Here is a 15,898-nt window from a genome sequence, read left to right on the forward strand (position 1 = left end):
TTCAAGGAAAAATGCAGTCATTTGAAGACACAGAAGGATTCCTTATTTCGAGAACAAAACGACTTTTGGAACACTGTGTTTCCAGATGTACTGGGGGAACAATCTGAAGCAGTGAATGGACAATCCACGCTTTCTTGTGCTGGCCCATCAGTGAAACAAGAGGCCCAACCATGGTGATTCATGCTTCACTGCCCAACCTTAAGTGAATCGCCAAATTTAGGTTCAGCTAGAAATTTTCCCCAGGGTGGGAGGACAAGGATCTTAGTGGTTCCTTCCTCCTCTAAACAACTCTAAACAACAGCAACTGACTGGAGTTGTACGTTAAAGTTGAATGGGCACCTTTCATGAAGTGAATTCTATGTGATTTCAAGAACTGGAAACAGTTGAATACTGATGATCAAAATGATCATACCTGCGATTTCTATTAAGCAGTAGTCAAATTATGATAAAATAACATATACCAGCTTTATAATCTTATAATCTAAGTAAAAAACAACGAGGAGGAGTTCCTGAATACACCCTAGTCATTATATCTAACTGTCATAAATTTAGGAAAATCTTCAGTTTGGTATTATTAAACCATACAAGCAGACTAAATCAATAAATAGCATATTTAACTGTAATATGTTACAATTAAACAAATGGAGGAGATTCTTGCATATGGGCATGTATGATGAATATTACTGTCATTTTTATTTATTCATCTATTCTATGATATTGCATGATGGTTAATTAAGAGATGCAATATGAACTATGGACTATTTCAACTATTCATTTATCCTAAATATTTAAAACCAGAGAGTGCAGAATTGTCATTACTCATATTACTGATATTTTATTTTTTTAAACCATTTTAACTTAATTTTCATTAAGGAATTAAAGTAGTTTAAAGCATGATTCTCAAAAAATGTATAAAATGTGTTCTTACCACTTAGCCATTTGGAGTTGTGCTGGTCCGTTCTGACTGCGTTCCTCTTGGTTAAACTGCGAAAAATAGCAGCATCTGTGCCCATGAAATCTATGTACATTCCGGAGAAAAGCTCTTCATCTATGAAAAAGTTAGAAGATATCAGCACAATTTTAAATGTTAAGGTTATTTTAAAAGTCAAGGAGAACTTGCTTATTACACCATCACACATACTGCAGAGTGTTATAACTGTTCACTGGTTTCCATTGTCCACCAAGTCAAAAAACTGGATAAAGTTCAATCTAGTCTCATTATTTCCTGTCTGATTACAACTTTATTCTACATAGAAATGAAAATTCCTCTGCCTGTACTTAATTATATTAAATACCTATGTTTTGGAGTGTGTATCACAAATGGCAAAAATAATATATGTATAAAAGATAAAATTGCCTAATTAACTATTTTCTTTTAATAAGTGAAAAATACTGTAAGAGTCAGAAAACTTGGTTTCTAATTTTGGCAGTAAGTAACAAATTAGAAACTGGGGCTAAGTCATTTAGCACTCTGAATCTCAATCTTCTCACCTATAAGATGTGGGAATTGGATTATGATCTCAAAAGTTCTCACCACACATTAAAAATTCTATGTTTTACTAAAGGAATTGAAAATATTTTTATTATTAGTATTTCATGGTATGGCAGTCACATTAAAATGGTCAAAATACTATTAATGATAAAATGATTTCATCATTAAAAGTATGTTTTGATCTTTAGTGCTACAAGGTTTCTATAAGGTAATCAAAGTGCCACATTCCAATTGCAATACATAACACACTAACATGTTAATAATATAATGTTAATATGACAAATATGGCTGAACATATTAAGCCATAAAACACAGAATGCAGAGACAAGAAATAAAATATATTTTTAAATTAAATTATCATTATCAATGGCAAAATCAGATATTCTAAACTGTACATACATGATATTAGACATTCATCTTACTTGTTAAGATCCATATTAATTTTTATCCTAGTAAGGAGAGCAAGCATTGAATTGACCCACTGAACAACCATGCAGCTGTGTTCTTTGACTGACGTTCTAGAATTACTCCCTTGGCTACTTCAGATCATGGTCATTTTGGCACCAGAACATTCTGAAGCACGCTAGGCTCACTGTTTAGTAATAAACAATGCTAGTTGGCCCAGGACAGAATGGAGAATGAAATATTTTTAATACGTGTTCACCAGGTCACGAACTGGACCCCTACCAGTTAGCAAGTAGGTAGGCGAGCATTGTGACACCTGGTTCTGCTTCCTCCTAGAGAGGTCTCAAGCTCATGGGGACAGATTATAGGGAGCTAACAAAAATGTGCATGAAAGTGTTTTGAGTAATTTAGCTTCTTTAAAATTCTGTACACATTTGGGAAGCATCTACACGAGTGTTCTGTAGATACAAGGCTTGTTAAATTGAAATAACTTTGTAATTAATTATTTCACATTTTTGTTACACCTGATTATCCCCAAAACAGTGGGTTGCAAATTCTTGCTCTTCAAAAGATTGATTAGCTTGGCTATCAGTATCAATGATCATATCTGTTTCCAGGAAGGAAAGAAAAAAGGAATCTCAGGGGATGGTGAATGGTAGAGAGGACTGATTGTAATCTTACTGAATAGCAATTTGTTAGTTACATCAAACTTTACAGAAGTCTTCATGTCCAATGGCTTCATTTTGTGTGTTAAATTCTCAGTAATTTTTAATAACAAGTTAGGAACAATCACGTTTCTGCCCATTTTGTATAAAAAAGATTTGATTAATGTCACTTTGAAAGAATTTGGTTTGCGAGTAGGGAATTTTTTTTAAGAATTTCTTTGTAGGGTTTATGCAAAGATAAACTTGCGCCTTTTAGCTTTAATCCAAAAATATTTTGCTTTCCAATTCTACTTCCACTGACCAGAAAAAGCTCATGAGGTTTTTGATAGGTTCTTTAAGAGAGATCATCTGACTTGTTTGTTGTGCTTCAACAATGACTAAAAATAGCCAAAGAACACTAAACTTGCACATTGGGTTAGATGTCACAACTATATTGTGAAATCTGGAATTCTTTTAATTTTCAATGTTTCTTGGCACTTTAATAGATTGAAATATTTTAACTAATCTATGCTATTTAGTGCATTTCAATTGAGCAGAAATGGTAAATTACTATATGGCAAAGTGAGATGATTGCACAGTCTACTGTGTGTACCGGAGACAAAATCGGAGACAATTTTAGAGGGATAATCAACAGAACAAATAAAATGATAAATGCAAGCTTATAAAGCTTCCAGCTCTTTTTGGTTTCTGTTTTTAAGTTAAGCAAATTGTTTGATGTCTTTCTTTGATAGTAGAAATTGTAACGTTAATCAAAATATTAAGAGGTAGCATATGAACATGAGCATAGGAGTTGAAGTCTCAGGTCCCTGAAAAATGAAGGCCAATAACTAACTTTGATTTTGTAAACAAATCCAGTTTCCTAAGGGAAAATCTATTAAATGATTTACCATAGTTGAACAGGAAAACTTATAATGACTTGTCGTAACTCTTTTTTGTTCTAGACAATATTTGATGGGATAAAACTCCAGTATTAGTATTAACAGAGCTTTGAAGTGTGTTTTCACAGCATTTAACTTGAAATAAGTGAAAATTCTATATATTTAACTAATATTATATATATATATCACACAGTTTCTTCCTAATGAAGAAAAGACTTTCCAAGACACTGCTTCTATTAAATAATATTTAGAAGCTTATCTGAAATGACCCTGCATCAGACATAACAGGATAGCTTGTGGTTTCAAAGCTTTCTAATTTTTTGTCCTAATGATATACTGTCATCTCCTCCCTGCCCAATTTGAATGACCATATGGAAACTTCTGGATAACTTCCACACTCACGTTTTAGTCAATGCTGCATGTACCTGTCTTCATTTAGTTTCCAGATACGAGATATGAGATTTGAGAAAGAAAGATGGGTTGCCTCTTTAAGTGAATCAAAGCATAGCGTTTTGAACACAACGATTATTTTCCCCCTGTTCTGTTGTCAAATGATACAATTCTACCACTGGCAATACACGGAGAAACCAAAGAGGGAAACCCATCTACTATACAGCCGACATACTGAAATCCAAGATTCGTCCCCACGGTCAACTCGTGTTAACTCAGATGTATTCTAGAGAACGTCTTTCAGGTGAGTTATAGAAAGGCATCCAATGACTGAGACGTAGAGACATTTACGTGTCAATGTGTGTAGCAGCAAGCAATTGGGCCTGCTTCTTAACAGATATATTTTATGGAAAAATGAGAAAATGAAAAAGTGACTTTATCACCACCTCTTTTTTAGTATAGCAACTTCTAGACAATCCACAGGGGACTGAATTGGCTAACACATGCACTTTGTTATTCTTTCATTTCAAAGAAATACCATTTTTAATCATTTGTAAAAGATTACTAAAGCATGACAAAACGTGGTTATACTTAATATTAGAAAAACAACTAGGAAAACATTGAAAATTATATTATGTTAATATATGTAAATATTGCTTTAGGAATGACAACACTATCCTATTAGATGAAAAAATACATGCTTATCATTTAATCAGCAATATTCTTGAAAATGAGGAATTAAAATTTCCATTTCTCAGCTCACAACTTTCTTTCTATTATTTTACTCACGTACTATCATCTATGCAACTATCCAAAATGGGTACACCATGTCAGAATGTATTCCCTTTGATTTCCTTTTTATTTTACATCTCCCCCGCCCTCTTTTATTTTCCACTTACTGATCATAACAGACACTGTGTTCACATTGGGGTTGAAAGAGCAGCGTCCTTTTCCAGATTCACACTTGGAGTCAATCATGAAAACTTGGTCCTTTATTATAGACAGAATTGAAAACGTAGTAACAATAAATAACGTTTGTTCTTTAGTAAAACAAAGCATCATCATAAGTCATACACTTTCTACTTGTTTGCTTCTGCCTTCCCGATTTACTATATTAGCACCTTCCTGGCCTATATGAAGAGTCCATCTGTAACTACAAGCTAACCTCAGCAGCTCGAGTTCTCATCCTTTTACACTCCTCATAAAGCTGATCCAACAAGTTCACCTCAAATCAACATCATCAAAAATCACTTGGAAATCAAGGATCATTGTAAACTGAACTAGATATGTTGGACATCCACCAAGAGAAGAAAATTGTCCACAGAGGAACGATGTGTATAAAGATTACAATATTTCCAAATAATCAAGAAACTTTTTAAGTATAGAATGTTATCACTTAATTTTGTCATATAAAGTGTTATACTAGATTCAACAAAATAATTCTTAACTTAGATAAAAATATTTCATTTATGCATTCATTTACCAAAAATTTATTGAGCAGCTACTATGTGCCAGGCACTGATAAAACATTAGGGATACAGTATAGAAAACAGATGAAACTCTTTACCCTCAAGTAATTTATAATCTAATGATGGAGAATGTAAATACATAAATATAGACTATAAAGAGAATAAATATGTAAATATAGTGTGTGTTAGATGGCGCTCGGTGCTTAGAAGAAAAATTAAGCAGGAAATGGGGCTAGGGAAGCCCAAGGATTGGGAGCAACGGGTTCAATCTGAAATGTAATGATGAATGTAGCTCACTAAGAGGGAAGATGTGATTGGTATATTTATCTTTTTCTTCTATAGAGTTAGCAAAAGCTACTAGTAAAATTCAAATAAAAAATTATCACTTTTGTGGGTTGCATTTGATCATGGAGGACCTCAATTATCAAGCTAAGGTTTTTCAAAATTATCCTGAAAGAAATACAGGCTCAGTATTTTTGAGCACGGAAATGAAAGGATCCAAAGGCTCCTTTAAGATCGGACCTTTTCCTGCACTTTAAGAAGAGTGAGAGTGGCAATCATAAAGACAGACCCTGGTGTCAAGAAAACAAGCTTGTTTTCCATTGCAACAGGCCAGGAATTAGGTAACAATAATCTGGCACGCTAGGGTCTCAGTGGTCATGGTAAGCGCAGCAAAGGCGCAAGAGAACTTGTGAAGAGAAAATCAGCAGAGCCTGGCAATCAATTACAAATTGGAGGTAGTTCACGAAGACGAAGAACACAGAGATGACTCTGAAGTTTGGACTCCTGAAAGAACATCAATCTAGTTCATTTTCGTCATTTTGAGAGTGATGTGCTGGCAGAACATCCCTGAGGCAAGAGAGGATCAAAGAGCTTAAGGAGAATAACAGTCTTCCCGCCTGGAAATGTTCTAGGACACGATCCTCTTCAATGAGTTAATTCCACAGATGAGGAAAACACAACTTGCCAAAGATCACACAGCTAAATGGTCACAAAAGCAAAATTAAAATTTAGTCTCCTGACTCCTAGCTGCATCTGCTTTCCAAAAGGTCATCATTTATATAAAGACTAAAATGAATAAATAAGGATAAACTTGAGGAAAACCAATAAAATTTAGCAAGGCTGGTTGCAATTCTATAGCCAGAGACATACACAGATTTGACAAAAATCTACAGGGCACTGCAGGAGCCAATGAGATTGCTTAGGTGCCATCTGTTTCCCACCGACTTACTCGTCTATTGCACAGCATCCTTGTACTCACACAGTTGTAGTTTGGACCTTGTCATCACCAGCAAGGGATGTGGTCCACCTGAATAATCACCAAGTCAAGCACCCAGCAACAATTCTTCAAACTCATCTACTAGGAACCCTCTATTTTCTTCCAGTGAATCAGCCTTCTCTTCTTGACCTCTTTTATTAACCAGTTTAGATTCCATGCTTTTTAATTTCAACAATTTTTTGCAAAAGTGTTAAGTTCCTTGAATCTGTGATTTTTTTTTTTTTTTTTTTTTTTTATTGCATCTACAGCCAGGGAGGACAGGTCTATCCACATTCTCCATACTTGCCTCCAAACTTTTAAGCATTTTGCAGGAGGCTATCCAACAAAGTAAACTCAATATATTATAGATTTGTGATCACCAACCCAAAGTGGACCCTTTATACTGCTCAGCAACCCTTCAAGGAAACCCTGGTCAACTGGTTCTTCCACAGATAATTTCAAACCATTGCCGCTATAGTCAAATCTTCTAACTTATTCTCTGCTCATATGATTGACAACCATGTCACTGAGAAAGTAAAGCCCTTAAATGAGGCATCTTCCACTTCTCACTACCAAACACATAAATATGTATCCACTAATACTTCTAGTAATACATGAGCGGAACCCTTTTTCTTACTTTGAGGCCAATCCTTCCACCAGTGCTTTGGATCTCACGTTATCCAGTCTTCTTAGGCAACTTATTCTTTCCATTATCTCTTCCCTTCTTTGATCTTATTAACTGGATCCTTCACATCATCATTTAAACAACCCCTTCAGCTCCTACACATTACTCTCCTTGAGAACCACGTTTCTTAAAGAATTACATATACTTCTCACCATTTCCTGACTTCTCACTTTCTTCTTAATTCATTTCCATTGGGCACCCAACCTCAATTGTTCTATCGAAGCCCTTTTCAATAAGATCCATAAGGACAATCATGCTACACAATTCAGCACTTATTTTTCAGACCTCATCTTACTTGGATTCTCAATGGTGTCCAAGATTCTTGCCCACTTCTAGCCTTTTTAAACGATTTACTTTTATTCCCAGAACCAACACACTGTTGTTTCTTTCCCCTACTTCTCTGGTTGTTTCTTTTTTGTCTTGTTTGAAGATCCTTTTTCCTCCATCTTGCCATTAAAGTTAGGAGATCCTCAAGTCTCAACCATAGTCACTCTTCCCTTTTCACACTATACTCTCTCTGCACTATTAAACCTATACTTTTTTGGGGCTTCAATTACTGTTATAAAATAATGACTCAACCATTCATATAGTCAACTCTTATTCAACTGCCTACTTGATATTTCCACTTGTATCTTTTAACAGCAACTCAGACTCAACAGAATCAAACCCAGGCTCATAATATTCGCCTCAAACATGGTTCTCTTCATTGTTTCTAATCTCAATTCATGGCAAATATATATTAAAAACGCCAAAACCAACCAAGAAAAACCAAATAGATAACATATCAACATCTATATTATTATGTATTTCCATTTCCCATAGCCAAATCCACCAATATTGCCTATTTTATTCTACATTTTGTGCCTATTTTTCTGTCTTCATTGCCACCACCCTGGGCCTACTGTATCAACTCTCTAATTGATGTCACCACAGCCCTCTCAGCTTCTCCCCACCCTAAATCATTTGTAACATAACACACACTGACAACATAATTCTGTTCATGCCATTTTCTCTTTAAGATCAATCCAATTGCTTCTCCTTTGACACAAGAGAAGGACCAATATCTTAAAGGCAGCTTACACATTCTGACATGATTTTGTTTCTGCCACTATTCTCATTAAATAAATACACATTTGTGAATCAAATCAATGAGAGAAAATAATAGAACCAGAAAGAGAGTAGGCAGTGAAAAATTAGGAAAGAAGGCATAGAAAAATGTCCCAGGGTTACAGATGTCAATAAAAGAATTGAAAAATAGAAGGCATGACCAACACATTATAGATTGGTCTAGGAGAAAGGATGCTAATTAGGGGAGTCGATTTGGTCATTGAGGAATCTTGGTATTAGAAAACAGTTTAGTTAATGCGTGGGAATGAAAGCCATATTAGAAAGGCTTAATAAAGACATAGAAAACAAGAATAGAAAAGATGAAAATGTAGCCTACTAAATCTGAGAAGTTTTGTGATCAGGCAAAAGAGAAAGAAAGGAGAAGAGTTAAAAGAAGTCACAGATCCAAGATAATGACTTCAAGGAAAGGAAATATGATCCTATTTTTAAACAGGAAAAATAAGTAAATGCAGGGGAAAGGGTATGAAGACATGAAACAAAGTGATGAAAGCTAGTATCAAAGACCTTTATTGATAAGGAAAATGTACAACTTTTCTTCTGACAAAGGGAAAGCTACAAAAAGATGCATAAACAGAAAAGTCTGGTGATGAATTGGCTTCAAAAAGCAGAGGGAATAATTTGTATGCCTGTGATATTCTTGGTCATCTGTGATATTCTTGGTCAGCCAAAGGTAAGGTTACCTGCCTGATGAGTGGCAGGGACAGGGTATTAAAGGTATTCACCGGTTGGAGCTGATGTGATGGAGACATTTGATAAACTCAACCAGAGATGAGATGTGGTAACATTCCAAGAATGTGCAGCAAAATTAAACAATTGTTTTTTATTAGTGTTTTATTCATTTTGGAGTTATTATTTACTTTTGTTGCTTTACTTTTTTCCAGAAAGAGAAGACAGAGAGTGAAGACAGTGGATAGAAGAGAACTGTAGCCAGCATTGTGGGCTCTTTGGATGGGCAGAGTTGAAATGATCTAGGAATGCTCTGAATCAGTCTCACAGAATAATGGAAGAGTCATAGGGCATAATAAGTAGGCTCATAAAATATCCTCTGAGAACCAATGAATGTCTATTTGACAGGTGGATAAAAAGTGGTGGACAGTGGCTCAGAAATGAAATTGAATAATTAATGAGTGTGCCACTCAACCTGGTTCACTTTCAAACTGGTTTCAAATACATGAGAAATGCCACGTTAGTACTAACACAGCATGTTAGCATAAGTACTGCTGCTGGTCATTACAAAATACAACGTTAGTGATGAATAAGGAGAATTCTCTCAAAATACAACTTTCTGCATCATATGGTCATTTTATACTAGGGGATTTTTTATCTAAACTAAAGAAAATAAATATATCACATGTTTGGTAAAACTGTGCGTTCTATATTTACAGTATTATCTATATACTATAGATATATAAAAACGATGTTTTGGGGAAATCCTTTGACTTAACTTGACTATCAAGGATAACACATAAAGCTTAAAATTCATAACTCTTTTCATACTTAAATTGGCTCTGAAGATGTTCATGTATTATTTAAAGAGACTGATTAATGAAAATGCTTCCCCTTTGAAACACATCTTTTAAGTGAGACTAAAATAGTTCATATTTAGTAAAGTGATTAAAATTTATTCCATGCTGGTTTTCCAGAGGAGATTATTTTTTAGGCCTACTTTCCAATTAAGCCTTGACGTGCATGGTGGCCAATTTGTACAGGGGAAAATCATGCTACGTGAAATCCGTGCTCCGAAAACGGCTATGCGATTGTTGGCCTGTACAGTGACGGCACGGCCTTCAGCAGAGTGTCGACAGACTGCAGACGTCGATGCAGTAGTTTATTTAATCAGCTGATCACAGGCATGTGGTTCTAACGACAAGCTCAGTGCATCCAACTGTTCTCCACCACGGAGCACAGCTTTACTTTTCTGTAAGAATTTTATTTCACATCCTCTTGAACCACTGGGAAATGCCTCAATTTGGAGTCAAACTATAATTACTCAGTTATGTTTAAATGACTTTTTATTCACCAAAAGATACATATGTGTAAATTACATGTCTGAAAAAAATTAATAATAATAATAAAGGAATAAAGATAGAATCATTGTTCAATTATATTAGTTCTAAAGTAGATTGTTGTAAAAGAGAAATAAACTTAGTAAGACATAGCAGCAGCAATATTTAATCTTTTTTACAATTCTAACCCCTGAAATTGAATTAAGATATTATTTAAGAATTGGACTTTCTAGATTTAAGTTGCATAACGGAACCAAAGCAAGATAGTTTGAAAGAATTCGGTTTTTAAAATACTTATAATTAAGTAAAACAACGTTTGACTAAAAGAATGAGCAAAACTCTTTTGATCTAATGCACAGCTTCCTTAGTAAATATCTGTGAACTGGGATAAACACTGTCTTAAATTTCAGAGGTGAAGTTCAACCAGCCTTATATTTGACTGTCCTTTCGCTATACATTTAGTCTTTAGCAAATGCTTTTGTTCACAGAACCCAAATCATTTTAACCAATGTAAAAATAAGGCCAGAACAGCCTAATGTAGACCAATGTCGGTCTAAAATGAAAGTGTGATTTATTAATTATATAAAATTCTTTCCAGCAAGGCACTGGGCATCCTGCTTCATATATCTCTTACAGGTATGTATCTCATAAAAGTTTACCTATTTGAAAGATTAAAGAGAGATTACTTAAAATAGATTTGAGAAAGTGAGTTTATACTACAATATTTCTATAATTTGGAGCAAATATTATCAATATCTTACATTCTAAGTAATTATGAAATTACACCATTTTTCTTTCCCTTATATTTTGCAGCTTTTTCCTTTCAGAAATATATATATATATTTAGTTGAATGCAAAGGCTATACGTTAAGTAACTTGGCAGACAGGAATCAAGTGTAATACATTTTGTGTTTAAAGGGCTTGCAACTTTTTTGTGGCTAATGATGATATTTCCAAGTTTTTACTCTAAAATACAGTTTGAAGAAATCTTTGACGGTGACACCAGAACTAAGAATGAAAAGTTGATAGACTTACCTCTGATCTCCTCCCTCTGTTCAAATAAGTACAGACGGGGCTGAAGGCGCCACTCCCACAAACATACAGATGCGTGCGGTTGAAAGCCTGAATCACGCGGACGAAGTTCCCACAGCCGTGCTGGAAGAAGTAGTAAATGAGCGGTCAGCACCCCAACGGCTTTCCTGCCATTTCCCAGTATCACCGTGATGCTCCGCTACACATCCTCCTTTCCGCTCTAACGTTTTCGTTATTGTTAGCAGATAATAAGAGAACAACATGGTTTTATCCCATTGGTTTATTTTGGGAGAAAGGTAGGCCACCTTAGATAACGAGTAAAATGATATGTCTCTCTCCTTTCAATATTTCATATACTGTGTAAGTTTTTTTGTTCTGAAACTTTGTGAACCTACTCTCTACCTGAGGAAGTTTAGAAATTGAAAAGTACACCAAATGGTTCCCTCAAATTTTCCCCAAATCATCACATACATACATATTTTATAAACATGTTTTGAATGAAATCCTGCTTGGACAGAGTCCATATCGTCATCAGAACCCAATGGCAAACACCACTGCCCTTCACAATTGGTGAGTAAAACAAATCTTAAACAAAATGCCAGCATTGTGCTTCCTCTGAAAAACGATGCAGTGATTCTCTCTCTGCCCTTGGTTCCCTAAAATGCTTTCCTCTCCCCCAAAATCTCTTTTCTCACCTGCTCCCAGTCCAACCATTGGAAAGGATGTCATTTATTCACTCAATGAAATGCAAAATAATTACTGCAACTATAAGTTGACTATGACCTTGCAGAAGAACATAAGCACGGTCGGCACCAAACGCAAGTCCCCGTGACTGAATTAATCACTGCGTGTTCTGCATCTGCTGGGCTCGCTGTCCTTTGCTGACCACGAAATAATTAAGCCTGAGGTTGACTGTTGTTTCCTTCACAAAGTCATTTTTCTCCCAAAGAACATTAAAAATAATGTTATAAGTTAGAGACAAATTTTTTTATAAAGAAAGATATCAAAAGGTAACAATGGTTTCCTCATGGGTGATCAGACAGCATATATTTTGTTTTCTCTTCAAGTACCATTTATTTTATTAATTCTTTGTAACGCACATTCATTTACATTATTAAAGTAAAAAAAAACTTTGCTAAAATAGAAGTTAAATTTAAAGTCAATATTATTCTGTATTTTTTCATCATTTTCTCCTTTTATATTCATTGCTACTCTCACTAAATATACACTCATTTTCATGTGTAGTAATTTTATACATATGTTTCTATTATGGACTTTTATTATCAGATAATCAATCATGAACACTGTTGTGAAAGGAATTAATCCTTATAGACCACACTATACACTTTATTTTTATTTTAAGACATTAAGGAGTTTTGTTAAATATATAGTGTCATTGTATCCTGACACCTGTTTATAAAGTACCTGAAATTGACTACATAATGACAGACGATACGTGTTTCTCTGGAGGAAAAGCACAGATGAACGACGGTGTGCACACAGTATGTCTGTGTTAAGAGTGTCTGTGAGCAACGAGACTTGTGTTTATTTTTTTCACATTCAAGTTCAGACATTGCAAGATTCTGTATATAATATTTTCCCATGAAACATGAATTCAATCCAATTCTATTAATAATACGTTATGTCTGTCTTAAGTTTTGTAGATTGTTTACTGTCATGAATTATTGATATTGGGAACAAGAAAGAAGTCACTAACATCCCTTTCATATTTCAAATACAGATTATACTTGTCTCATGTATATGTTTAGATCTACCTACATATTAACTACGTGCTAAATATGGCTAACATTTGTTGAGACTTTATTGTAAGCTAGACATTGGAACGATCATTTTATACAGTTCAACCCGTTCACTTCCTGGAGGCTGACTTTTTACCTCTACGGCTCAGCTATGAGCTCACCATGTGCCACTTGGGTTCTTTACACTCATTCCGTTTTTTACAAGAACTCAACCTCATTTAGAAAAACAAAGCTTAGAGCTTTTTCCGTTAACTTGCCTGAGGTCATATAGGAGAAATGCGTAAAGTAGATTTTCAGACGCAGATGTGTAGAACACTGAATCCTGTACTTTTAACCACTTTACAATTTGTCAGGGGTGAGGAATCCACAGTTGTTAGAGGGAGGATTTTATAATAGTTACTCGTGTTTACAGAGCTCTTAATCCTTTGATGTTAACTGTTTTTAATCCTCACAGCAATGTTCTAATTAAAGTATGAGTCCCATTTTAGCAATGAGGAAATCGAGTCCCAAAGAGGTTAATGAAGTGCGCTGGGTTTAATAAGTAACTGAGCCGGCTCTCGAGCCGCGGCCTCCGCCACCGCCCGCTTTCCATAGGAAGGAGTTGAGAAGCCAAGAGAGAGATTCCCACACTATTCGCTGGTCCTCAGGGTGCCCCTCCGTTCCTCCCCACAGAGAAGAATACGAAAGGAACAAGAAGTCAGCTGAGTTAATTATTGAAAGTCATTTTCTAGGCGCTTTCCCTCTCCACTGCCCTGCCTCAGGTTCTGTCCACTTTCTGTCTGACCTATACCACTGCAGTGGTGTCAGCTCCACCCAGCAATTTGCACTGAACTCATTCTATGCGAGCACCGCGCATGGGGCTGGCCACACTGGAATGACCAGATTCGACTCCTGCTTTCAGAGGAAGAGGGCAGAACACATCAGGCTTTGGGAGATGCTACAATAGGGTTGTATTTTTCAAAATTGCCACAGAAAGGAAGAAGAGAGAATGAGTAATGCCGAACTGGGTGTAAAGATTTGAGGGGGGAGTCATTTGAGCTGGAACTTGCAGAAAGTAGGGATTTTGACAGGCAAAAGCATAAGAAAAGAATATTCCAACAGGAAACAAAGCATGGACACAAATAGGAGGTGAGATAGTGCATGATTTACTTGGGAAACTGTGTCTAGAGGGAAGATAGGTTATTGTGTGATGAAACCAGAGAGGCAATTAAAGTTGCTCTGTCAACATCCATAGTCCTCAGACGGGCAGGAGAGAGTGGACTTAAGCGTAAGAATCTCAGAGCCAGGTGATGTTGGTTTCAAACTCTGGCTTTATCTTTAACCAGCTGTTTGAACTCAAGACACTGAATTAGCCTCTCTGTGCTTCAATCTTTCTATCCGTAAATGGTGATGATAATATTTGTTGTGAGCAACAGACTAATAACACACTTGGAAAAGTGTCTGGTACACGATAAGAACACACAGTGTCAGATATTAGATTCTTTCATATGCATTTTCTATTCCAATTGTCAGTGCAAACCCTGTGAAGTGGACAGGGCATTTGTCCTGCCCAGGGCGCAGTGTAGGTCCTGACCACAGCAGACATCCACGAAAGCTACGAGGATGAGACCTCAGTGAGATTCACATGTGGATTCTTTCTTTTCATTGTTTAATTCTCTTTCAAAACTATTTCCTGGTACGAAGCTAAAATGAAAATCAGACTGCTAACATCATGTAGAATACAATACCATTTTATTGATATATATATATGTGTGTGTGTGTCATGTAATAAAATGCTGGAAAAACATACCCCAAATTTTAAGTTATTATGTTTGGATACTGTAATTTATTTTATTTATTTGGCAGTAATGTAGCATTTACTGTGTGCTATGTATGTCCCAAGCTCTCTGCAAATACTAACTCATTGATCCTCTTAACAACCCAATAAGACAGGTACTAGCCAGTCCTGGTCTCATGGTTAAGATCCGGGGCTCTCATCACTGAGGTCCTGGTTCATGTCCTGGTCACGGACCCACATCACCTATCCATCTGTCAGTTGTCATACTATGGTGGCTGTGATGATGAAAGCTCTGCCACTGGTATTTCAAATACCAGCAGGGTCACCCATGGTGGACAGGCTTCAGCGGAGCTTCCAGACTAGACAGTCTAAGAGGAAGGACCTGGCCACCCACTTCTAAAAAAATTGGCCATGGAAACCCTGTGAATAGTAGTGGAGCACGTCTGATAGAGCGCTGGAAGGAGAGAGGATGGCACCAAAAGATGACGCAGGGTTCTGCTCTGCCATACACAGTGTTGCTAGATGTCAGAACTGACCTAATGGCTCTAACAACATCAAAAACAGGTAGTCTGAGTAAGCCCATTATACAGATAAGAAAACTGAGGCACAGATAGGTTAAATTGCCAGGGTCAAAGAACTAATAAAAGGTTATTTTCTGTTTCTTTCTACGTGCTTTTCCAGGTCATCAAAGATTTCTGTATTGAACATGTATTAGTTATTTTTTAAAATACATCCTGGAGCACAGGTGAATAGGGCTTGAAAAATATTGACTCTTCATGGTCCATACTATACAATGGAAAAAAAAGTACATCTTAGTTTTTCTTCTTGGCCTACACTTCTTAGGTCTGGGGAATAAACCAAGGTATTTTGATAAACATATTCCTAAAGAAAATACATTTTCCAGTAGTTTAGAATTCTCTGGTCACAGAAATATGGAAACTGATATTCCACAA

The 15,898-nt window shown here is 35.9% G+C and overlaps 1 protein-coding gene across 2 annotated transcripts in view; it reads right to left on the reverse strand.

Annotated features, from left to right (window-relative positions):
• SEMA3C (semaphorin 3C) overlaps window positions 1-15,898 on the reverse strand; it is a 161,968-nt gene that overhangs the window by 58,833 nt on the left and 87,237 nt on the right. For both annotated transcript variants that reach the window (XM_014844650.3, XM_014844651.3), the window contains exons 5-7: window positions 11,412-11,531; window positions 4,730-4,820; window positions 929-1,048 (exon numbers count right to left, since the gene is read on the reverse strand). In XM_014844650.3, coding sequence (XP_014700136.1) covers window positions 929-1,048; window positions 4,730-4,820; window positions 11,412-11,531 — 331 coding nt within the window. The remainder of the gene's footprint in view (window positions 1-928; window positions 1,049-4,729; window positions 4,821-11,411; window positions 11,532-15,898) is intronic.

The sequence above is a fragment of the Equus asinus genome, chromosome 1 (assembly GCF_041296235.1).
Source record: "Equus asinus isolate D_3611 breed Donkey chromosome 1, EquAss-T2T_v2, whole genome shotgun sequence".
Taxonomy (NCBI): Eukaryota; Metazoa; Chordata; class Mammalia; order Perissodactyla; family Equidae; genus Equus; species Equus asinus.